Genomic DNA, 23664 nt, shown 5'->3' with positions numbered 1-23664 from the left:
ACGTACACTTCTTGTTGACACTTTCTCTTTTCTCGTATTTCTTCTTCTTAGAAACCCTCTTTTTGGACGCATCTTTAGTGACATGTTCACCGTTCGCGTTGGAAGATTCTGCCCCTCCCTCAGCAGTGTCTTTTGCGACAGATGCGCCTTCACTAGATGTTCCTTTCGGTTTTTTGCCGCGTTTCCGCTTCTTCTTTACCGGACTAGGAGATGAGCCAGCGGGATTTTCGGGAGCATCTTGAGTTGCTGACTCGGAGTGTTTTTCAGCAGGAGGTTCCTCAAGGCCCGCGGAACCAGCAAAACCGGCTTCAACGTAGGTGCGCTTTCGTCCGAAGTTTGTTATCCGTGTCATGTTCCGGGGATCGAGTTACGTGACGTCGGTGTGCACGGGGGGAAAGATGATATGTGTGCTTGTACGTTTCTAAAAGTGATCATGATAGCCCCTGAGCACGACAAGTGTCGAACAGCTTGAGGTCAGGGCCATCGATTATTGTGAACCCAGAGAGGCCCAGAGGTATCACCCAGATAGGCAGCATATGTCTCCCCATAGGAAAGTGTCGTGACATTACATAAAGAACATACAAACGTAGTATTGCAACGGCTTTACAACATACACAGGATTGCTAAATATGATACATGACGACTGCAAGGCTTTCATTAAGGGGCTCAGGTTTATGAATCTTCTAACACCCAAGCATTCTCCTTCACCAACTTCTCTCTTTCCAGCAAGTATTTTCCTGGATTAACATACCATTAGCACATTCTCAGAGAACTGGATGGTGAAAGCAGAAAATGAGCCAACCTTCTTTGTATTTCTGTGAATAATCGGTGGCCTTGTGATAATACCACCCCACGCGCTCGTTACAGCCCATACATAATACGTCCGCGACAGTATGAACCCCAGTGCTGATAGCCATTATTAATCCATGTTTCAAACCGACAATCAGAGTGGCGTACTCACAGAAGCTGCCGATCCTCTTTCTTTCCCAGCTTCACGTTCGTGGCAGAGTGCATGAGGCTGTGAAGAGTATGAGACAGCCACACATGCATGGTTTGGTCAAAGGGCCTACAATCCACGGCCGTCTCTACCAGAAAATGCTTTACTGATGAGCTCGCCTTGAAGTGCCTACGAAGTAAGGTTGGCACGCTAGTCCGTCAAGGAGTCTGTGAGACTGACAATGACTGCGGAGCATTGGGCACATATGAAAGTAGGATGTCCATGGTATGTTGATATGACCTGTGCCCTAGTGTCTGAGTCTGCCATGTCCCAAATGTGCTGCGCCAATTACACGGCTATAGGCAGATATTGACATAAGAGGTTGACGAGGATTAGGACAGGAGAGAAAGCCAAATGTAGCAAGGATGTAATGATCGGGGACCAGGCACAGACTCCGAGCGCCGCGGGTCGCTAGGATTTCCTCACTTTACCAACAAGTGCGTTGTGCACATTCGGTCTACATATCGTCCATGCAAAGACCGGGAGATGGCCTGCCTCACGAACTTGTTCTCGCCATTCAGCGCATTCTCGACTTGAATACCGACGCCCAGTCTGATCCCCTTGACGTTCTATCCGATGACTTCCGGCCCGTTGATGTCATAAACCAGCTCTTTCCAGACGGTATACACATTGCGTTCTTGACGCATACACCACTGCTTATGCAACTACTGCCATCCAGATGCATCACTGGGCCAACTGGAAGCAGTCCAAGCGCGACTTGCTCACGATGCTGAGAATTTGCAGAAGGAAGTGGATGTGCTTCAGGAGGAGCTCAAGCGCGACCAGGATCCATCCAGAATGCAGCAGATTCAGGAAATGATATCGGTGAGCGGCAAATGTTTCTGTCCATGCGTACGTTTCCAACACCGCCTGCCTTCAGGATCTTTTGGGACAAATGTCACGCATACGCGAAAAAGCGACCGAGTCGGAGGCCGTGGTCAAAAACATCACCAAGGATATCCAGGCGCTCGACCTCGCGAAGCAGAATCTCAGTCAGAGCATGACCACGCTCAAGCGGCTTCAAATGCTTGGTGCGCGTCTTTCTTGGGTATGAGGACTAAAATCTGCTCACTTGCAGATTCTAGTCAATGCCCTGGGATTGCTGGAGGAGCTATCCAAGGAGAGGAAGTATAAGGAGGCGGCCCAAACGTTGTCTGTATGCATACTTGGCTCCCTTATATTGAGCGAATACTGATCGACCTTTTCATGAGATAGGCCATTAAGGAGATATCTGCGTCTTTTAGACATCTTACATCCGTGCACAGAATATCGCAAGTGTGGAAACAAGTTCAGTCCGTCCAAGGGGAGCTTCGGTCCCAATTAGAGGAGGACTTTGATGACTTGTAAGCGTAGCTATCTTTCTATTTGCATTTGTTGCTTACACGTATCTAGTTTCCTGCAGGACCCTTCAAAGCCCGTTCGCCCGGCACTCATTACAGACGCCTGTCTGGCTGTCGATGTCATAGGGCCCGACGTACGGACACACATAATCGATCGATATGTCGCAATGGAGTTGAAGGAATATAGACGAATATTCCGCGCATCGGACGAAGCAGGCTATCTTGACAATGTCTCAAGGCGTTATGCCTGGTTCAAGAGATTACTTCAACACCACGAATTGGAACAAGGACGTGCTTTCCCGTCAGACTGGAAGGTCGGATGGTATTTGTTCGCCAAGTTTTCTGTGATAACGCGGTAAGCCCTGACGGTTTATGATATTCATTCCTAAGCATTCAAAGTGCCCGGTCAGAGATGACCTAGTTTCCTTACTTTCCAAGGCAGGATCCAGGTTGACGGTTCAGGTACTCTTAGATACACTTCAGCAAACGGTGGAGTTTGAGTCCTCGATTGCTAAGAAATGGGCTACTTCTGTAGGCATTCTGAGTTCATCATGCTCAGCTCCAATGACAAGCGTTACGCTAGGCTGAAGACATCCTGAAATTCACAGCGACTGGTCCTTCAGACATTCCCAAGACCATGTCTTCTGCGTTTGAGCCTCACTTGGGTATCTTCATTGAAGCTCAGGGGAAGTAAGTTGCTGCCAGTGTTCCCTGACCCCATTCCTTATCGTGTGTGCAAGAGCTTTAGCAGACATGCTTGCTCCCCATCGAGGTAGAGGAGTTCAACCAAAGCCTGCAGCGTCATTGGAAGCGACACCTAGAGGCTCTGTCGAAGAGGAAGAAAACACTCGGTCACCAGCCGCTGTTTTATCGTCCTCGACCGAGCTTTTCTACTTCTATGGACAGACGCTGGATCAGTGCGCAAAGCTGTCTACCGGACAACCGTTGTTGGATCTGTGCGCATTGCATAAGAAGTGGTTGCGAACTTACGCTGGTGAGCCAGTGTGGGCACCCTCGTACAGGGGCTCAGCTAACTCTTAAACCTGTTCAAAGAAGATGTCCTGGCGGCAAAGATGAAGAGGTCAGAGATACATCAACTTCTGCTTCTCTCGGCTAACGACGGTTTTAGTTCTCCTTCAACAAGACAGATACGCAAGTCGGTAGACTCGCGTGCGGATGTCCAGGAGCTCAACCAAAGCTGCGCTCTGATTAATACTGCTGATTATTGCCAAACTACAGCATCAGAGGTAAGCTGAGTGTGGTTCCTAGGTATTACCCTCGACTAAGGCAAAAATAGCTTGAGGACAAGATAAAGGAGAAAATCAACGATGACCTTGAGGAGAAGGTCTCTTTCCAAACAGAACGCGACCTATTCATGAGGTGAGCTCACCTGAAGATCGTTGCTAACCGCCGCTGAATAATTATACCCAGTGTGATCTCGTCCGCGATCGGCATCCAGCTAAAGGAACTCGAGTCGGCATGTGACTCGGCCTTCAATATAATGTCGCGCACCTCATGGTCGTCGTTGAATCAAGTTACCGGACCGTCACAACACATCACCGGCCTTGCGCGCAACATCGAGCAGGTGGCAGATGTCATCAAGCCACTGGTAGAACAAAAAAAGTATCTTCGCAATCTGTTTGATAAGGCGTGCAGGTGAGCTCTCTTGACATGGGAACACGGAACTTGGATTTGACCTTGTGACTGATTGCTGATTGCTCGATGGTTATGGTCAGCCTCGTCTTGACTAAATTTACCAATGCCCTGGTCAAGAGCAGGCCACTCATGGAAATCGGTGCAGAACAGGTAAGGACGTGATTACACTGAGACATCAGAAGCTGAACCTTGATTTTGTTAGCTTTTAATTGACCTTCAGGTCGTCAAGACGTGCCTTACAAAGCTTCCTGGGGAGGCGCTTTCTACTTCAGGGTGCGTTGGGTGTAGCGCCTGCGTCCATTCATTGCCTGATGCACGCCTATTCAAACTGTACAATAACGTCCGCAGGTATATCAAAGCGCTGGCCAAGAGCACAACGCGACTCGAAACTCTGCTCAAGGTGATTGTAACTCCGGTGGTGGGTATCCCGTACGATGATCGGTCCCATAATCGAGTAACTGATGTCTACTTCAGGATCCTTCCGAAGGGTTTATCCTGAACTACACGCTACTTATCGGGGATGCCTCCTTCTCAAACTTCCAAAAGGTAAGCAGTCTGCGTGCCACTGATCTTGCGCCGCCATTAGGCGGCCGACTGATCCCCACCCCTTTCCATGTACCCGAACTAAACGTCTAACCTCATGCATGAACAGATCTTGGATCTCAAGGGCACACCCAAGGGTGAACAGAACGATCTTTTAGACTCATTTTTGACGATCACGAGCACCAAGAGCGAGTTGGAGAGCACGTCCTTCTTGAGCTCACTGGACATGGATCCGACAACTTCCGCGTTATCTTTGCTGGGCAGTCCCAGTGGGAGTCGCGTTGCATTGCCGCTCGCGGCGAGTCCCTTGCCAGACGGCACGTTTGGCTCACCTCCGGGAAGCGGTCCGCCGACAGGCGATGGCAGGAACCCGGAGGCCGCCCAGAAACGAGAGGTGTTCTCTGATTTCAAGCGCTTTGTGACGTTTGGCCTCAGGAGGGACACTCAACCACCATCATAGTTCGTTAGAGTTGGAGTAAACTATATTTATTTGCTGGAAATGCAACTTATACCTGGACAACAAAAATTTGGTCGCCCTTGGCACGTGGCATCTAGAATGTAGGTGGATTTTCATTAAGCATTATCAACGAGACGTCCAAGCTCTTAGACAGCGACTGTCTGGGTTCGCATGAAGGTGGTGGTGTATTGCGAATTAAAGTACAACTGCAGAGTTCTAACGGGTGTCAACAAAAGATGCGAGGTAAGACAAGACCAACGACAGTGTATAGAAAAAGGAAACGGTGAATGATGGTACGTAAAAGCTAAACAACAAACCCATTGAAACAAAAGGTATATGTCTCCATGAACGTGAAGATGTTATATGATACAATGAAAACAAATGCCCGCTTAAGCGAGAAGGAGAAATGAACATGATGAAAGCGACAAGAGGTCCTAAATGGCATTGTCTTGAAAGAGAAGGAGAAGGAGAAGGAGAAAGGCGAGCAGATGTCCAGGCAGGCGTCTAGTAAAGACAGACATATTGTCAGTGTGGTAAGCCAAGAAAGGGTATCCAATATCACCAATGAAAGACAAAAACCGGCACCGTTCGTAAGGAAAGTCAGGAAACCGGGACACATACAGAAAAGAAAATTAAGGAAACACCAGACACAGCCAGGCAGTATTCAGCGTTGCTCCTTGAGTCACCATAGTCACTCAGGTATTTTCCATCAATACTTCAGCGTGGACCTCGCCTGGAACCTTCCCGCTGAGGCTCCGCTTGTTCTTGTTGCTGCTGAAGCACGCCCTCGGCCGTCGGAGGCCGCGAGGGACGTGGCCTTGGGCCAAGCAACGAGCCGATACGGAACGTCGATGACGTTGTCGAGCTTGGAGCAAAGCCAGGCGACGGCGTGGGCGTGGCAGCAGCAGCGGGCGGCTGCAGCGCAGCAGACGCATTAAGCGATGTCGAGCGGGATGGCCCAAGAGCAATCACGGAGTTGCCACGCGAGTGAGCCCCGAGGTAAGGCGGAGACATGGGGGTCCGCGGCTGCGACTGCGGCTGCGGTTGCGACTGCGACTGCGACTGCGAATGTGACTGCGACCGCGACAATGCCTGAGGGTTAGACTGAGAGGGGGCGCGGCTATGAGTAGGACCGGCAGGTGGAGCAGTCATCCCTAATACACGCTGAACGATGTATGGTGTCGGAGGGATATACGCCTGGGCGCTGTTGCTCATACGACGGCCTCCGGGACGACTCATGTGCGAAAACCCAGACACAGCGCTCACGCGGCGCGAGTCGGGGCTGGGGCCCCAGCTCGAGCCGCTATGGCGGAACTGGAGATCAGAGACAGAGAAGGGGACGCTGGACGTTGGACTTATTTCTGGCAGTTCCGAAGAATAAGGAGTAGTCGGCGCATTTTGGGGGGACAAGGAGGCTGGTGTAGGGACGGTGATGCGCAGAGGGTGCGGGAGGGGCGGTGGGGACGGTCTGTCACGAGGCTGATAACGTAATATCTCATCTTCCGCTTCATCACCAACAGATTGCGGGGCATTATTGAGGTGATCATATGAGGAAGACGATGGTCTGGTCACCGGGAACGGGAATGGGGAGCCAGACGACCGCGTGCGTTGTGTCCGGGGGTGAGAAGAGCCTGATCCTGACTCGTTGCGCGAGCGCGTATGAGAAGCAGCGCCTGAAATGGACCTTGAGCCATGCGACGGCGAAGTGTCAGGCGAGATCGAGTCGGGAGCATCGGGAACTGGGGCAACATCATGACGTCCGCTGCCCGTTCGTACGAGGCGCTCAGGCTCTGCCAGCGGACTGGAAGTCCAGGCATCTCCAGCCTCGTCATTCTCGCTACCTTGTCGGCCGCTGTTAGCAGCCTCTATAGCATCGCGGCTGATGTCCAGAACGGCCCCAAAGCTTTGCCGACGGCTTGGAGGATTAAAATTGTGGTTAGGACTCCGCGTATGACTGCGTGAATCGTGACCATTGTCTGCGTGAGCGGAGCTGACAGTTGCTGCCACTTCTGCGTCTGACCCTTGTGTGACATGGGTGTCTTGCGTCGCCGCCGTAAGGTGTGACTCCCGGACTTCTGACTTACGCCGTGTCCCTGCTTCTGAGCCAGTACTTGCTCCCTTCGACCGGCGGACCGAAGGGTCAGACATTCCAGAGGGAGAGTGCAATGAGGTACCGATGATCGATGCACTGAAGTCGAGGAAAGACCGTCCAATGGACGCCGAAGGCAAGGAGGATTTAGGCTTCGCCTTTGCTTTCCCTTTGCCTTGCTGTCGGTCCTTGGTGCTTCGACCACTACCGCTGCCGGTACTGTCGCTCCCTCGCTTTTCGCGTGAAGGCCGTAGGAAAGATCCAACGTCGACGCGGAACGGACTGTGTGCTCGCAAAGGTAAAGGTAAGAGGCTTCGACGAACATTACGATCCGGGTGCTGGCCGCGAGGCTCATCTCCATCGGCTGCATCCTGTTGCGAATATCCAGGATGTGCGTATGCATGTCGAAGCTTCTCCTCCTTGGTTCCCCGCTTTCTGTCCTTGGCTTGAGGTTGGACATCTCTTGCCTCGGAGTACCGAGGCTGAAGTGAAAGCGTGGCCAGCAAGTCCTCTGCGAGCGTCGCCGTGTCATCGCCGTCATCCCACTCGAGCTCTTCCTTCTCTTCGTGCTCTCCCGCTTTCTTTACACCCACTTCTTCTTTTGGCTTCTCCTCCTTCTCGTCACCTACCCACTCTGTAACCGGCCCATACAAAGCGCCTAAACTCTGGAACGCTCCAAAGCCACTCTGGGAGCGGCGGGGTGGTTCGTATGGGTTACGCCAGCCTGGTGCGAGTTTCTCAGACTCCAGTGCGCGGACCGGTGCCTTGGGGTAGAGATAAGCCGGCGCATCTTCGCGCAGCGTACCAGCAGAAAAGCGTCTACTATCCTCTGCAAAGCCCAATGCACCTGCCAAAGAGGCGCGAGGACCAAGTACTGATCGCCGTGGCTGCGATGGGCCAGCAGAGCGTGTCGAGCCAGAGCTAGTCGTTGACGAACCGTTTCCTTTCCAGAGGCCGAACAAGCCGCGACGAAGGCCAAGGCCTATTCCATAGCCCTTGCTCGAGCTCAAGCTCGACTCTTTGCTCCGGTCCACGTTCCCACCAGTCTCACCAGTCAGGACGACGCCGGCAAACCCGCTCTCACGAGTACCGGGGCCAGCGCCGGCATGTGACGACGCAATGTCGAGTACACCTTCGGCAGCCTCGGGGTCCCGGCCTTGAGCAAAATGTTGTTGCGTTGCAGCACGACGACATGCTCTCCGACGAGGGCGATACACGAAGAAGTACCACAGGGCGACGGCGGCGATGACCACGATGAGCACAGAAGCGAGCACGGCAGCGGCGATGGTGCCAGCCGGCGTTGACGTAGACGTCGAGGGCTCACTAAGGTAAGAGGTGCCCCTATGAAAACCATCAGAAAGCGAAGTCAGTACATGCATATATTCACACAGTTGTTATAACCACAAGCGCATGCTTGGGAATTCTTTTGGTGCAAATCAGAAGAGTAAACAGTCGGCTCACCCACTGGCCGTCACATCTCCGAAAGCGCTCACATTCACACCGCCAACACGAATGCCAAGTGTTGTGCTGGCGTCATTCTCAAGCACTAGCGTGTGGGTAACCGTTTGGTCGAGCCCGGTTGCAAAGAAGAGAAGTGCATCAGGATTCGTGAAGGTCGAAGCTGCCGTAAGGTTGCGTGCCGTAGCGGGAGTAGACGTGACAAGAGGATTTTGAGAGGTGGAGTTAGACAAAACGCCTTGCGACGAGGTCGGAGCGAGTAAAGACTGTGGGGCTGGCATGCCGTCAAGGATGGCGGTGTATGCACCTGAACCGGACGACACAAGTCCGTAAACAGAAACTGCAGAGCCTAACAAGAATAAGGGCCAAGAGGAAAAAAACATAAAGTAGGCCTATATTCACCAGTGAAGGAGAGCGCAGCACGATCGCCAGAATTTTGCGAAACATGCAATGGGGCACCGTCGTAGGTGTCGGTATCGGCGCCAACAAGAGTCCAACCACCAGTGAAAAAAATGTCAGTGTCGTCCACGAGTACACTATTCACTGTTGAGCTGTAAGGGCGGTCAGTTATGTTATTGCAAGCAAGAAGGCTATGTAGGGGAACTGAGTTCGGGCGCAAAGTACGGAGGATGAACAATCAGCGATTGGCACCAACACTGCCCTTTGCAGGCGCCAATCTACTCTCGGCCATCGATAGCTATTTGGAGCGTTGCGAACGTGTTTGATCACCACGCCGATGAGCGGGGGATCGTCTCAGTCTGCCCAATGAGAATTAGGAGACGCGGTCAGGCGACCGAGGTCGAGACGCTCGCAACAGACTAACGGCGACAAGAATAGCATGACCAGCCACATTTCGGCAGGAGACGAAACTAAAAAGCAACTCACTTGGACACGCTGGCGGGAGGGTCGTATGAGACAACCGCTCCGTCGAACTGGATTAGGGTATCGCCCGCTGAGCTGGACGTGTTGTAGGTAAGAACAATGGTATGGTTTGTGTTGGAAAGGTCCGAAAGGGATGCGAGAAGACCGTCATTCGATACAGGAGTCGGTGTTAAGAGAGCGCCGTCCAAAGTGAGGTAGTAGGAAGCATCGCCAAGGGCACGTCCAAGTAAGTCGACAGCAGTACCTATGGAATGCAAGAAGTATGTACATTAATGATACGGCGGATTACAATAAAGAAAGATGCTGACCATTCCATTGGATGAGAAAGCTGGCGCCAATGAGAGAAGTGGCGTGATAACTGGGTCCTTGACCAAGTTCATTGGGATTGGTGGCCGCGGTGTTGTTGTAGAAGAGGTTCCAGGCGGCTGAGAGATTAGTAGGCGAGTCGAGAGTGTCGATAGCAAAGGGAAAGTAAGCCACAAGGGGGGAATCGTTGGTGATCAGGAGCTGGGCTGAGGTAGGTGATGCATCTGTTGTGTGCGTATATGGGCCTGCCATTCAACCTGTGAGGCAAGCGGGGCTATGGGTGCGGAGGAGCACGGAGGGGGGACATGCAAGATAGAGAAATGGACTCGAAGGGATAAGGCGTCAGGTGGTCGTAAAAAGGACGGAGTAGACGCGCAGGAAGAAGCGTCCCAAGGAATTCCAGATCTGAAACGAGAAGTTATTCCAGGCCTCGAGGCGGACGTGCACCAGACACTGACGCCGACGAGAAGAGTCAAGGTGTATTCCACCCACCAATGTCCGCCACTCTCCGTCACTCGCTCCCGTGTTACGTTCCTGGTCCATCCACGTCCCGTGCCGCCGGTCATTAATATTCATGTCGTCATGTCGTCATCCCTCTTCCCCTGCACACATGTCGTCCGCCTTCCTCGGCTGTCACTCCTCATCGATGTCATCACGCCTCTCTCTCTCATCGCCTGGTCCTCGTTCAAAATTGTTGCACCTCAGTTGCTCTATGACCAAAGGCTTGCCTATCTGATATCTACTAACAAGTGGCTATCGAGTGCCTCCACTCATAGCGAAATCTAATCGTCCGCTATCGCTATACTATTCGCATCAATCCATCAGCACCCCTCTCCATCTAGTCATCCAACGATCCCTAGTCTCGAGCTCTCGAGGGCTCCCGCTCAATCCCGTGTTCATTCTGAACGTTCACCATTGTACGCCACTATCAAATATACCCTTTTTCATCCCCAATCCACCCCCAACCCGCTGGCCCTGTCATCCCGGCCTCTCAATAAAATACATTGCTCGTCACACCAGTCAAAATCACTCTAGCCCTCCCTTTTCGTAACGGCCTTCCCGGAAGGCCCGGCTTATATGCTGTATTGGATCGCAGCTCATCATGCTCATCACTATTCCATTGATCTTCAATCCTTCTTCGTCGATGACTAATCCTCAACAATAGTGCACGACCGGCCCCGGTTTCATCTCAAGCTGTGCTTCAAGCAACCCGCCCTACGAGGACGCCGTCTGCGCCACCTTTCGTCAGCTGATGGCGTGCGATCCTGCACTCTTGTTTCGTTGCTGCTACGAAGTGCTACGAGCTCTCCAAGCAAGAAGTACGCCAGCCATTCTTGAGTTGCAGCACTCCGGATTACTCGCGTTTCATCGTTGGTCTTGAACATTGATGGACGACATGGCTCTCTCTCTCTGTCTCGTTCGCACATGTCCCTCCACCCAGGTTCCAGTTTGATTCCCGTGGCGTTAGCAGCTGACGCACGATCAGTCCCATATCTGCAATCATGCTATATGCTATGTAAATGAGACGGTTCTATACGAGCCTATGCTCCATGTGGCGCGAATCCTACATTTACCCGGTGATGGCTGTCCTGAGCCTAATCGTATCTGGCTAACTGGCCACTTGGCTCCTTTGACATAACCGGCGGTCTCCAAGACTCCGGAAGGCCGCTTCACAAACCGGCGTACTGTGCGACTATTGGCCCCCTTCTACCTCCTCGGCACGCAAGTATCTCGAATGTGCTCAGCACAAGCTCCGTTGATTCGCCACCGCTTTCTCCGTGGCCTTCATACCACACATGAAGGTCGCTAAGCAGCCCTGCTCAACTGCTCTGGCTGAAGCGTATACGCGCATAAAGTACAAGACCTGTGTCTTCTATGGTTGGGGCTAAAAGAGTCGCGGTTGCTACTGTCCTAGTTTATTATAAATACACACCGTTCAAACCCATCTGAGGGACACTGACTTCGACATCTAGATCTGGTCGCTGCAGAGTTGTTAGCCCAATGCTAATTTTATGCCAAGACGGGCATGCATCCACACACCCATTGCCTCTGGGTATCTTCACGCCAAGGGAGAAATACGATCCCGCTGAAAGTGCATTAAAGACGACGAATGTAATATTGATATGTGATAAAACTGAAACGACTGTGGAAGAAATGAATGGTATGTGTTCCTCTTTGACTACGTTGACACCTCCTTGTGCAAAGGTACAAAGGGTATATGTTTTGACAACAGAAATTTTAACCTTCAAACCTGCCCTTTGACGTCGCCGTTGGTGTAGTCCCTCTCACCATCATACACAGTGACCACCTCCACCTCCTTGAGAATGTCGACGTTCACACTACGTGCATGAGAAGTTGGAGCCCGCTGGTGCGAGGGCGTGTATGCGTGCTGTGAAGACAGTCACATGGGCAAGTTAGGCCGCACGCCGGTGAGTCCTACGGTGTGCGTTGCGTGACGCCCATCATGCGAACTCACCACGGATTCCAGGTTCACCGAGTTGTTACCCATCTGTTCGCGCAGCTCTCTGCGGGAGAGCAGGGTGTCAAGCAACGTCTGCGGAGGGCCCGACGCGGTTTAGCGGGCTGCACACCATCTCAATAAAGTAGAGGTAGCTTACGTTGGTGTAGATGCGTCCGATGGGGATGGCGAACATCCCGAAGAGATTAGTCTGAGGCCACCGAAGGAACGTGATGAGGTCGCCGAGGGAGAACAGGCCTGCGAACAGCCCCGTCTGGATCGCGCCCCTGATGAGCTGGTTGATAACTGAGTCGGTCTTCCTGAAGCCCGTGCGCGAGCGCGAGAGGATGACTGTCAACGCAGCTAGCAAGTGAGCGAAGTTTAGCAGTGTATCGAAATCAGGAAGGGGAATATTACTTGTTATGATGGTGTCCACGAACACCTGCATTACGAGCCAGGACGTGACGAGACTATCAATCTGCCCGAATTCTGCTAAGCTGAAATGGGCAAAGGAGATTAGCGGAATGTTTTGGACCGTAAGTGGACAACTCACTAATAGATGATCCACGATTTGATGCCGCACGCAAAGCCCAGCCCTAGTGAGGGTATAGCAAGCGCGAGGATAACGCCAAACAGGATAGTACTTTTGCTCAAACGCCAGATACTGTAAACATAAATCGTCGTCAGTTATGTCGGGATGACTCTACTGCATAAAGAGTGTTCATACCGCCAGCCGAGGAACACCTGAGTCGCGAAAGCAGCTAACGCCGTTGCAATCGGCGTGAAAACCAACGGCCAAAAAGCAACTAGAACGACAGCATCATCAATGCCATTCAATCAAAGGAGCCAACTCGGTTGCGATGACTTACTCGCTAATGCGGCTGGGTTCGAGAAGTTTTGGACGCTGGATACACTCAGAATCTGACGCATAGGAGTCGGGAAATTTGACAGCGTACGTATAAAACCAAGCGAGATAGATCACCCTAGAGTAAAGTGATGGATATGTGAGCTCAATTTAAAGTCTTGAAACAGGAAAGCACTTACGAGGCGCTGTGAACGGTGTCCAAGACAAAGAGGAAAAGAACCATGAACCTAGAGATGAGACCTAATAAGCAACGACGAGCCGATGATTGCAGAGTTTACTTACTTGATGATCCAAGCATCGTCGTATTCTATGAAACTCGTTAGGTGCCTAGAAATAACATATGCAAAAAGAAAGAGACCCACTGGCTTGAAAATAGCGAATGAACTGGAAGGTAACCAATCCATACAGGTAGGTGTTGACTGAATAGGAATTATTTCAGCGTTACTGCAGCCTTCAAGACGGCAGAGGCAGTGGACAAATATTGAGACGTACAGATGATCCCAACGAGCAGGACACCTGTAACGATTGTGATTAGTTAATTGCAATTGACGAGCAAGAGATGAGCAGGAATCGAGAAAAACACGGACCAATAGTGTTATCATAGGCCCCCATACTTGAGTTGGCCCAAGTAATAAAAGAGAGAAAAATCAGAGTGAGTGCGAGAACATAGCACGCATCTTCGCCCCAGTTATATGGGTCGCAAGTGTATGTCCGAGAGTTCGCAACCCTGAAATTGTCTCCACGCGCGAATCGGTCAGTTGCGGCAACGTTGTCGCCGTTTCCTGTTTATGACAGGATGATCGGGTCCGAACGCGCCTCAAAAAAAGGTTGATGGCAGCTCTGAGTAGCAGGGAAGTAGGAAAGTCGCGTAAAGAAATATTATGATTTTATGAGAATGATTCCAGGGCGTTGCAAGGTGATCGAAGAAAGTCCTTTCCTGTCTGAGCTTGTATAACACCCAAACTTGAAGTGTCTGGGCTACTCGTAGCCGAATACATCTGCATCTTCTTCAGGGATACGGAATTGGAAAGGAATGATACCGTGACGCTACTAGCGCGAGCATATGCGCTGACAACTGAGCAACGGTTTGGCAGCAAAAACCTTTTGACTCAACGCACATGTCGTAAAGTGAAAGCTTATGTCACTTTGACATGAACTAGACGGTTGCACTGTCCGAGGCAGTCAAGGTTCACGCGTTCAAAATATTCAGGGTTGCGCCACCGCGGACCCATGCTAGTATGGTGCGATGACGACAACCCCTAAAATGGACATAGTAGTTCATCTTGAAGCAGCATAGTGACTCGTATCGTCCCTGAGCACTTGAAAACCATGTAGTAGGCGAGCCCGAGGCATGCTAAAAGGTGCCCGAGGAAACATCGAAGTGCGTTCTCAGAGGTCGTCGTTTGTTCTCAAATGGTTTCGTTCCCTCGGCCAGCGTCTGCTGGCGTCTATAGGCGCACCGAGCCAAGTACCGAGTTCAACTTGAGCTCAAATGCGGTGGCCCTCAAAGCGACGTTGCCTCCCCCATCATCTGGGCATGAGCGCTGTCAGTATACTTGGTAAGTTCTTCCCCCTTACCTTCAAAGTGCTGACCATCGTCTCACGCAGTTGCTTGTAGTGATTGGCATGCCAAATCCTTCGCCTTGACGAAAAGTTTCGTCGAAACCTATGCCATACTCTGATGACCACTGCTCATGTTTGCATAGTCTGGAAATTCTTAGTCCAAATTTCACTTCATACCGCTATGCAAAGATGCATGAAGCATAGCCAACGAAGGCTCATTGAAGACGAAAAGCTGTGATAACTTAGAAAACGAGCGGATGGCATTGGCAAGCGCCGTAGATACCCAAAATCTATGTTACGTATTCAATGAATGTCTGAACAATAACCATAGAAACTAGAAACACGAAGCTTTTGAACCTATAAGACGTAGACCAGTCCGCAGCAGAAAGGGAAGCGGCTAGACATCCCTCCGTTTTGAAATTAGCCAGACCTCAAAGATGGCAGAAATCAGCCCCAGCGACAGCTAATTCCCGTTTAGACAGGGGCCCTCTTGGCATCGAAAGACTCGTTGTCGCAAACTACCTCCACGTTCTTGCGGACATCCAACTGAATGCTATGGCCCTGCTGTCCCCCGCTTAACCCACTCGAGAGACCGCCCGAAAACCCGCTCTGAGTATCGAAATGAGATTAGCTCTTCAGTAACTCTTTGTACGGCGCATACCATTGAATCCATGTTGACAGCACCACCAGCAAGCTGGCTTCGTAGCTGCTGACGAGATAGAAGTGTATCGAGAAGGGTCTTCCATCACTTGGTCAGCATTGAGACGAAGATAAGTCAAGAAAACACGCACATTAGTGTAGATACGCCCAATCGGCACGGCAAACATCCCGAACAGGTTTGTTGTCGGAAACTTAAGGAACGTGACCAGATCGCCAAGAGAGAAGATCACCGCGAACAGCCCTGTCTGAACGGCACCACGAATGAGTCTGTTGATGACGGAGTCTGTCTTCTTAAAGCCAGTGCGCGAACGATATAAGATGGAGCCCAAAGACCCTAGATAACTTTGAGTTCTGCTTGGGGAAGAGTAGTGGCATCCGTACCAGTAACCAAGGTATCTGTGACGACCTGCAGACTCAACCACCCAGCAACTTGGTTGTTAATAGCGTCAAAGTTGGGAATACTGCACTAGGTGAGACGAGGCGAGTTGTCGAGCATTTCACTTACTAGGCAATCTCCCATGAAGCAACACCGCAGAAGACCCCCATGATGAATGCGGCCAACGCGAACACGAAAAGAACGCCACCCAACGTGTTACTCTTGCTCAGCTGCCAGATTCTGCATCCTTGCAGTCAGCAACTTGTTACTGGCGCTCAATATCGAGAGCTCTCACCGCCATCCAAGGTAAAGTTGAGTGATGAACGAAGCAAGGGAGTTACCGATGGGGGTAAACGTCAGAGGCCATGCACCAACTAGACAGATATAGATGAGAAGGTGACCAAAGCCTGGCTGAAGAGTGGTGTCATACTGAGTAATGCCGCAGGGTTATCGTAGTTCTCCACGCTGCAACGGGGTAAGATAATCTGTCTTGGGCAAGGAGTATCTGAGCTTACACATAGAACCAAGCCATCCATATCTCTCTGGTTTGCTCCCTGTAAGTTCGTTCTAACGAATCGACACACAGAAACCAACTCACGCGGCGCTGTGGAATGTGTCCAGAATGAACAGGAACAGAACCATGAACCTAATGTAAAGATCAATATTGCAGTCGAGAAACCTCCGAACACCGAGCTCGTACTTGATGATGAACTTGTCATTGAACTCTGCGCAATGTGGCTGGTCAATAGGAGATACATGAGTGAATGAATCAGACTTACGCGCTCGATAGTAGGAGATGAATTGGTATGTGACCAATCCATACAAGTACGTGTTAACTGGGAGGATTTTAGCATGACATCGTTGATGTCAGAATCAACGCACAAAAGATACCAAGGAGCAGCACCCCTATAATGTAAAGTACAAATTTCATGAGCAAGTCTTGGACGCTGGCCTGGGCACGAAGAACGGTATAGGTAGCACGCACCGATAGTCGGGCCATAGTTCACTGCCGCTGCCGCTGCTGGTGCCGTCGCCGTCGAGTTAGAGTCAGACATGAGGTGTGATCGAAACTAGCCAAATGAGGTGGGATGACGGATAGAGGATGAGGTTATGACCGTCTGACTCCCGCAGTATTATATGTTTTGCCCGGTAGCGAGCGGCCTTCTCCATTGCTGAACCAGTTGAGCAACCCTGAGCGGTGGTAATTGTTGCCCTGATAATCCAACGGGGATTTGAAGGCCTGGAAACAAGCTGAGAATATCAGGGTAGGAGTTTACTGCGTACCCACGGACAAAAACTGAAGTATTTCTACCCTAAGAAGAATTGCAGTCTAAGCGGCGGTAGAAGAGTGGACTGAACTCTTGGGACCCCGCACGCCGTCCCCGTGAGACAAAGGCCCGCGGTTTAGTCACTTGCTGAAAGGTCGCGCACTGTACTAGGCTAATAGCTGACTTACAGTAAAGCTGGAGAGGAGGATACGTAAATGATCGCGGGAGGGCATTGCCGAGTGACACAGCGCAATGATCGGCGGAGCGATGAGTTTGGAAAATGCAGCAAGTAGACCGTTGTTGGTCCACCGGGGTCCACCAAATAGTTCCGATGGACCGGAGTTCGCCGAAGTTGAAAACACGGACCCTACAAACATGACAGGGATGATGCTTACTACGGCCCCCAAACGTAACGGCATGTACCTCGCAACTTAGTGTTGCCGTATTTGGTGAACAGCTGGAACCACCAAGCCGATGAAGTTTGGACTTGGACTCATTATCAAACCAGATAACACAACTCGTCGCTGTGTAGAGGCTAAAAACTGCGAAGATTAATACTTCGGTGGTCGTGCCGGGCGAAAAAGGGTGCTTCCAGGGGTCGGTTTGAGTTGGTTTCTCAAACAGCGGCAACACTACTCGCAACACCGTGGCATTCAATGGATGAATTTGTTCTGCATTGGCGGAAAGGTCTATCGACGCATCTACCCAACAATCGACCAAGATAATTAGAGTTGACGTTCAGTAGGGGCAACGAAACGTACCTGAATAGCTCTCTCATACCCGAGCTCCAACTCACCTCCGATTTTAGCGCACGAATAATTTAAGGTATTGAGGTAAGCACAGCAGGGCTCACGGCGTTGAGCTGACATCTGTCAAGGTAGTAGTGACCCCAGCTGAGAGCCCCTATTACGATATCAAAGGCGAGGTAAATCGTGCTCCTAGAAATTCAAACCTAGTGCCATGAAGTCCGTCGACTAGTCTATGGCTCATACGGCGCCATCATGCTGAGCCTCTCACTGATATCACGCATCGGATTACTTCACTGACTCCTGTACTGGCACCCAGCCATTCATTATTCGACTTTAAAGCAAGGTCATATGCTCATATATTCATCACTTGTCGCACAAGAGCTCACCTGTCACTTGAGTAACGCTCAGTAACCACACAACTTGAAGGGTTTTCGGCATGTCCCCAGTTTTGAGTTCTCTCCCTGCAACGCCGTCTCACGGCAACTGCCGCCATCATGTACCTCGTGAAAGAAGTCAAAGCATACAATGACAGCAATCAGAATCAGAATCAGAACCAAGTGAACAAATGGGTTGGGTTTGCGGTCAGTAGCTCAGGAGCTCGAGTTATGCTTAAAAAAGTTCACACACACATATGTGGTCGAACCCCACTCCGCTCACCAAATTGGCGTGGCTATTGTCGCTTTCTCCTGAAGTAGGCTGCAAAAAAGGCGTAGAACGTTCAAGGGACGAGAAATACTGCGCAACCAACCCTGCGACCTTCAAATGGCCTTGCTTGAATGTAACACTTTCCTGGCAAAGTCCACAACAACCCTGGACCTAAGCAGAGCGGTCTCTGGAGCCCCCAGATCAGAAATCATATTCCCCCGCAGGTGCAGTGAACTTCAGACCGGTCTCCGCTACTGTATACGGAAGGCATGGCAGACTCGGGCGTGATCCACGTCGTCGTTACAAGTCGCATCAGCAGCTCTAGGACCGCGATTGGATCCAACGAAGGTTCACTTACATGGCACTATTCTCGAGAGCTTCTTTGTGACCCTGATCCGCAGAAGAAAAGCCAATCCGTGTCGTTGAGGCCTGGATACATATTGTTCCTGTGAAAGAATGGCTGTCAATCTCTTGGCCCAGCGTGTTAACCAAACACTAACTTATCTTCCGTTCAGGGCATCCCTTCAGTCAACTCGAGCGAAAATCAGAGGGAGTTTCAGTGCCGGGTGACAACGCCGTCAACAACGCCTCTTCTGGGAGACCTTCCTGTTGTTTACATTCTTCTCGTTCTGCCCAGTGGCGTGGATGCGGTGAATTTCTGTACGTTTCGACCGGGCGTACTAAGTATATCAAACCTCTTACTTTCAGGGTATAGCCAACCAGAGATGTAAACTTTTTTTCTTGTCAAAGGCACCTGATACTATGAGGAACCCAAGTTGCGATTGTAGGTTTCGGACGTCAGTAGTTTCTCCAGAGTACGAGTTTATACGCTTGAAGGTGAAGGGCTGGCACCGTAGATAGGAAACCAGATAACTCCAGTTGAAATGCAGACTGGAGATGATGCATGCACTTGGCAAAGATCCTATGATAAATGTCATAGCGCCAGCCAGCCAGACCATCGAGAGACGGCTTGAGCTGACCTGTTGTGATAGCTATAAATAGAGCCTAGACACAGCTGGGTATGAGTATTGTCTATAATTTAATCCCATGTCCATCAAGAAATACGTGAATGACCAGCTCAGGCGATTCTGAATCCGCCAACAAAGCGAGTCGAGTCTCTCTGCTGCGCATGAAGAAGCGTCAGACTATGCTGATCATCAGAATTGTAGAAAAATTCCACATACTGTGGGTGCGGAAGGCAGAGGCTGAGCAGGCTTCCAAAAGAAGAGGTAACCATTAGTTTATTGATGCACATGGTGTAGGTCATCGCTCACCAATAGTGCTTCGTTCACGGAGTGTAGAGAAGTACCTTGCCCAGATGGAAGTTGTGATTGCGAGGACCCCTCAACCTCCTCATACGGCGGTGGCTCGGGACCCGATGATTGTGCGGGAGCAGATGAGTCACCCGGGGGAGGGTAGACTTGAGGGGAGTTCGACGTTTGAGTGTTGGGAGCGCCTTGAGATTGGCTGGAAGAGGTCGAATGAGTGGTAGGCTGATCACGTAGCCAGGGTGGGACGCTGGACGAATGAAGCCGCGGCGGTTCAGCTGGCGTCTGATTGAAGCTGCTGGCGCGTAATTCTGCAGTGTTCTGTTGCCATGGTGGAAGTTGGTTTGCACGGTTATTTACCAGAGGTAGCGCATGGACCGGCCGCAGCGCTGCGTTAGAAGGCCTGGAAGAGGCGGAGTTGTATGATGAACGTCGTGCGCATCTGATTAGGGCTGCGATGAAGGCTAGTACAGCAAAACCTAGTAGTCTTAAGATGATAAGTTATGAATAAAACTGAGGGTGCTCTCACCGACGAAGACACCAATGAAAATGGGGGCGAGATTGGATGTGCCCGTCGAACTCGAGTTCGAGTACTGAGCGTACGCGAATGATGACTGGGAGATGAGAAGAAGAAAACTCAGGACACACATCTCATTGAAGACGACAGAGATGAGGCTAAGCTGGACGAAAGAAAGGTGGCTACACTGCAAGGCTACACAGCAAGTGTCACTACTAAGGCAGCTGCACAGGGGCGCCACGAAGATTAATTCCCTTAATCAGGCACAGGTACAATTTTGGGACATTGGATTTTTCAATCTACGTTCCTGCTCTTCAAATTCACGTCATAAGCGCATGAGCGCTGAGCTCAATCGACATTTCGGAGACTACAGAAGATCATATATATATCTCAACGCTAACCGATAGCACCTTGCATCGCAACGTTACGGCTATATAAGATTGCCAATCACTGCCCCCAACCAGGTAATAGCTAGGCTTCTATCATCCAGATATCCAGACGTTCAACTACTAGTAAACGTATCATCCTGTTTGTTTGCAGAACAGTGACGCCCAGTGTCGACGGCGACGCGCGTCAACGTTGCAGCATATGGCTACTGCGAAGCATCCAACATAATAAGACTAATGCATGTAGTCAGCAAAGTGTTCACACAACCGGGGCTAGTCATCGTGTAAGGTTGAGATTAATATCCTTGACATAGCTTTGGAATTTGCAAACTACGTACTTTACATGCTGTGATATTTTAATTAAGAAAGTTCAAATCAACATGCTCCCATCGACATTCAATTATGATTCCTGGTCTGCGGTTTGGGGCATGTCAGATGATGGTGTCGTCGTGAAAGAGCTGCCACTTGAATGCATACTTAAGGTACAGTAATAGAGCCACCGCGCGTCCGACGCGTCCCAGTTGGTGGAATACGCATAGTACCGGTACCATTAGTGTGACCACTGACATGTCGCAAAGTTCATTTTCCGGCTGCAGCCGGTCGCAATCGACTACAATTACTGTTCAGTCAGAGTGATTTAATAGTATTTTATATGACCGATACGAGCGTTCCGACTAGGAACGCGCGCGCGAGGTTCGTGCTCCACGAACTTCGCCAGCGTACTACCAGTACGCGCACAAGGACAGCTCTGCGAGCTTCCTTAGCGGGTCGGGTCTCAACCCTCGACCTGCGCACAGGGGGCAGTTTCACGTAGTTGAAACTGTCCCCTAGCGTTCATTCCGAACGCGCCAGCCAAGGCTAGCAGTTCAGACTGAGGCCAAAACCTCAACGCGTCATCACGGCGTGAGGCCCCTCGGGTTTCAGCAAACTCTATAAGAGGTGAGGCAAGGCGCGCAGAGTTTCAATATCTGCTCATCCTCGCGCCTTGCCTCGGTAAGTCTCTCGTCTCTATTCTTTACTACCTGAGCATTTGCTCATCTTCGCGCCTTGCTAGTTAGCATCTTCATTTTTTGCTACCCTTCTCGTTGCACTCGCATCAGCTCCGCTTCACTCAGTTGCATGTCTGGCAGAAACTCGCATGATGACAGTCGTCACTCGTCGAGACGCTCTTGGGAAGAACCGGCTGAAGATCAGCATGAAAACCTCACTCGTTCCGAGCTCATTGAGAGGTCATGCGAGGCTATCGTCGATGACTACCGACACGGGCGGGTGTCTAACAAGGTACTCGCTCTCAGGCAGATCGAGGAACAACTCAATCCTGAAGAAACCGGGCTCTCTGACCGCGAATACCTGGAGACCATTAACTCGTACCTCACACTCCTCGATGACCACGATTTCTCCCTCCGTCTCGCTGAGCAACGCGCTCAATCGCGTCGTTCGCCCAGCCCTGCGGGTAACCGACCAGCGGGTGCACGTCGTGCCCGAGGCCGCTCTCCCTCGGGCTCCCCTCAGCGCGCGTCCAAACGGGCTCGGTTCGCTTCGAAGAGCACCCGGCGAGACGAACGACGGGACTCCGACGACGAGGAAGGAGAGGATTGTGATGACGAGGAGGATGAGGAAGATGATAACGAGCCTGCCGACTCGTTCGAGGATACCTTCCACTGGGAGCAGACGCGTTCTTACCGCGCGGCTTGTTCCCTCGACTCCGACCTCGTCCACACGCTCTACTGCTATAGACTCTGGTCCAAGCGGTATCGAGACGTGGTTGATTCCCTCGTCAATGCGCCCAACTGCCCTCCTTTCCCCTACAAAGAGTGGGCACGCATTGTTCGTGGAAAGGCCGTTGACCTCGACGCCATCCTCAGCGGGATCAACGCGTCCGCGATCAATGACGACCGCACCACTTCACTGGGCGACGGATTTGAGCTTCGAGTTAAACAGCCCAAAACCAGCCGACCGGTCACCACCTCGGGTGACTGGACCTCTGCATGGAATCAGGCGATTTCGGCCTACGTCTACGTGTTCCCCTACCGACGTGATGAACTCAACCTCTACTCCGACCACATCAACGGCCTTTTTGGAGCAGTCGGCCCAAGGTACCACCACCTCGTCATTGCATACGACAAGGCTGTCCGCACCTATGTCGAGCAACGTCGTAGCCTCACCCTCGACAACATTGCCGCTTTCGACTCCATCAAAATCTCGCACCTCTTCTCTATCGGGCTTCACGGCTCCTCTTCTTCCGGGAGTCGTCCTGAGAGCAGTGGAGGGCGCAGCGGGAGCGGTGGAGGCAGCGGCGGAGGAGGAGGAAAGAAATCCAACGAACCTTGCCACCGGTGGAACAAGGGGACCTGCCCTAACTCCACCAAGTCCTGCACCTACAAGCACCATTGCGAAACCTGTCACGGGAACCACGTCAGAGCAGACTGTTCTCGGGGCAAGGGGTCTGCTTGAGCGGGACGAAAACGTACCCTCGGCTCGGCGAGGGATGGTTTGGGAAGATGTCCCAAATTACATTAGCAAAACCGCGCTGTGGACCGAGAGCGCAAAACCACTGCCACGACCACCTGAATCTGAGTTTCGGAATAAGGCAGCCACTGATACCATCCGTCAGAACCCAGCGCTGTTCAAACTGGTCTCACCAATCAACGTGGACCGGTTTGAGCAGCTCCTCGCAGAACATCCCAATCGTCCTTTTGTCCATTCTGTCTGCGCGGGTTTTCGACATGGCTTCTGGCCTTTTGCGTCCGGACGCCCACCGGATTATCCTGATACTTGGGACGAGTCTCAGGCAGAGATCTCTGACCCGAGTCAGCTTGAGTTCATTCATGCACAGATCAATGAAGAACTCCAACTCAACCGGTTCTCGCCTGCTTTCGGGCCCGATCTCTTGCCAGGCATGTACAGTTCGCCTATCCACGCTGTGCCTAAACCCGGATCCGACAAGCTTCGTTTAGTTACCGACCAGAGTGCAGGGGATTATTCACCAAACTCCCTGATCGATAGGCGGGACATCGCTGGCGCCTCCCTAGATAATATTCGAGATCTGGGGTATGCCTTGCGTGACGCAAAGAAACGCTGGCCTCTTGAAAACCCCATCCTTTACAAGTCTGACGTCAAGGGTGCATACCGGCTCATCCCTATGCATCCCCTTTGGCAGATCAAGCAAGTTGTCACTGTC

At 51.4% G+C, this 23664-nt stretch overlaps 8 protein-coding genes across 8 annotated transcripts; 4 read left to right on the top strand and 4 right to left on the bottom strand.

The window, feature by feature from the left end:
* Positions 1-610: 610 nt before the first annotated feature.
* On the bottom strand, positions 611-1316 carry CONPUDRAFT_121487 (yippee-domain-containing protein). Its single transcript, XM_007768761.1, has 5 exons — positions 1178-1316; positions 1071-1126; positions 962-1018; positions 803-906; positions 611-737 (listed from the first exon to the last, which is right to left on the bottom strand). Exons 1-5 carry the CDS (start codon positions 1262-1264, stop codon positions 673-675), a joined length of 369 nt encoding a protein of 122 aa, XP_007766951.1. The 5' UTR covers positions 1265-1316; the 3' UTR covers positions 611-672.
* Positions 1317-1449: 133 nt separating this feature from the next.
* CONPUDRAFT_121483 (uncharacterized protein) lies at positions 1450-5053 on the top strand. Its single transcript, XM_007768760.1, has 18 exons — positions 1450-1618; positions 1677-1822; positions 1878-2028; positions 2083-2153; positions 2213-2340; positions 2390-2692; positions 2748-2868; positions 2921-3027; positions 3078-3331; positions 3391-3418; positions 3467-3584; positions 3635-3717; positions 3769-3993; positions 4074-4143; positions 4196-4266; positions 4342-4411; positions 4468-4539; positions 4646-5053. The coding sequence occupies exons 1-18, from the start codon at positions 1468-1470 to the stop codon at positions 4994-4996; spliced, it is 2520 nt and encodes an 839-aa protein (XP_007766950.1). The 5' UTR covers positions 1450-1467; the 3' UTR covers positions 4997-5053.
* A 123-nt stretch (positions 5054-5176) lies between these two features.
* On the bottom strand, positions 5177-10006 carry CONPUDRAFT_81172 (uncharacterized protein). The gene is made up of 5 exons (XM_007768345.1): positions 9731-10006; positions 9426-9666; positions 8943-9091; positions 8544-8889; positions 5177-8423 (listed from the first exon to the last, which is right to left on the bottom strand). Exons 1-5 carry the CDS (start codon positions 9978-9980, stop codon positions 5711-5713), a joined length of 3699 nt encoding a protein of 1232 aa, XP_007766535.1. The 5' UTR covers positions 9981-10006; the 3' UTR covers positions 5177-5710.
* Positions 10007-11973: 1967 nt separating this feature from the next.
* Positions 11974-13798, bottom strand: CONPUDRAFT_164101 (uncharacterized protein; the record flags this gene model as incomplete). The annotated part of the gene is made up of 13 exons (XM_007768759.1): positions 13639-13798; positions 13544-13567; positions 13414-13470; positions 13334-13358; positions 13231-13278; positions 13143-13169; positions 13056-13090; positions 12914-12992; positions 12740-12850; positions 12604-12683; positions 12347-12549; positions 12205-12282; positions 11974-12117 (listed from the first exon to the last, which is right to left on the bottom strand). The coding sequence occupies exons 1-13, from the start codon at positions 13661-13663 to the stop codon at positions 11974-11976; spliced, it is 936 nt and encodes a 311-aa protein (XP_007766949.1). The 5' UTR covers positions 13664-13798.
* A 1162-nt stretch (positions 13799-14960) lies between these two features.
* CONPUDRAFT_81171 (uncharacterized protein) lies at positions 14961-16749 on the bottom strand. Its single transcript, XM_007768344.1, has 13 exons — positions 16636-16749; positions 16533-16556; positions 16430-16486; positions 16351-16375; positions 16249-16296; positions 16166-16192; positions 16081-16115; positions 15946-16024; positions 15780-15890; positions 15656-15735; positions 15406-15608; positions 15276-15353; positions 14961-15223 (listed from the first exon to the last, which is right to left on the bottom strand). Exons 1-13 carry the CDS (start codon positions 16703-16705, stop codon positions 15089-15091), a joined length of 972 nt encoding a protein of 323 aa, XP_007766534.1. The 5' UTR covers positions 16706-16749; the 3' UTR covers positions 14961-15088.
* Positions 16750-19239: 2490 nt separating this feature from the next.
* CONPUDRAFT_81170 (uncharacterized protein) lies at positions 19240-20245 on the top strand. The gene is made up of 4 exons (XM_007768343.1): positions 19240-19435; positions 19497-19526; positions 19587-20058; positions 20110-20245. The coding sequence occupies exon 3, from the start codon at positions 19631-19633 to the stop codon at positions 19802-19804; it is 174 nt and encodes a 57-aa protein (XP_007766533.1). The 5' UTR covers positions 19240-19435; positions 19497-19526; positions 19587-19630; the 3' UTR covers positions 19805-20058; positions 20110-20245.
* Positions 20246-21602: 1357 nt separating this feature from the next.
* CONPUDRAFT_52565 (uncharacterized protein) lies at positions 21603-22937 on the top strand (the record flags this gene model as incomplete). Its single annotated transcript, XM_007768157.1, has 2 exons — positions 21603-21951; positions 22075-22937. 2 exons carry the CDS (start codon positions 21603-21605, stop codon positions 22935-22937), a joined length of 1212 nt encoding a protein of 403 aa, XP_007766347.1.
* Positions 22938-23034: 97 nt separating this feature from the next.
* On the top strand, positions 23035-23547 carry CONPUDRAFT_25209 (uncharacterized protein; the record flags this gene model as incomplete). The annotated part of the gene is made up of 1 exon (XM_007768084.1): positions 23035-23547. A coding segment is annotated over one exon (513 nt), but the record flags the coding sequence as incomplete, so codon positions are not given.
* Between the last annotated feature and the right edge of the window lie 117 nt (positions 23548-23664).

Source organism: Coniophora puteana, assembly GCF_000271625.1.
Source record: "Coniophora puteana RWD-64-598 SS2 unplaced genomic scaffold CONPUscaffold_4, whole genome shotgun sequence".
NCBI classification, from domain to species: Eukaryota; Fungi; Basidiomycota; class Agaricomycetes; order Boletales; family Coniophoraceae; genus Coniophora; species Coniophora puteana.
Note: the sequence above shows the minus strand (reverse complement) of the source record. Positions and strands in the feature narration are given on the sequence as shown.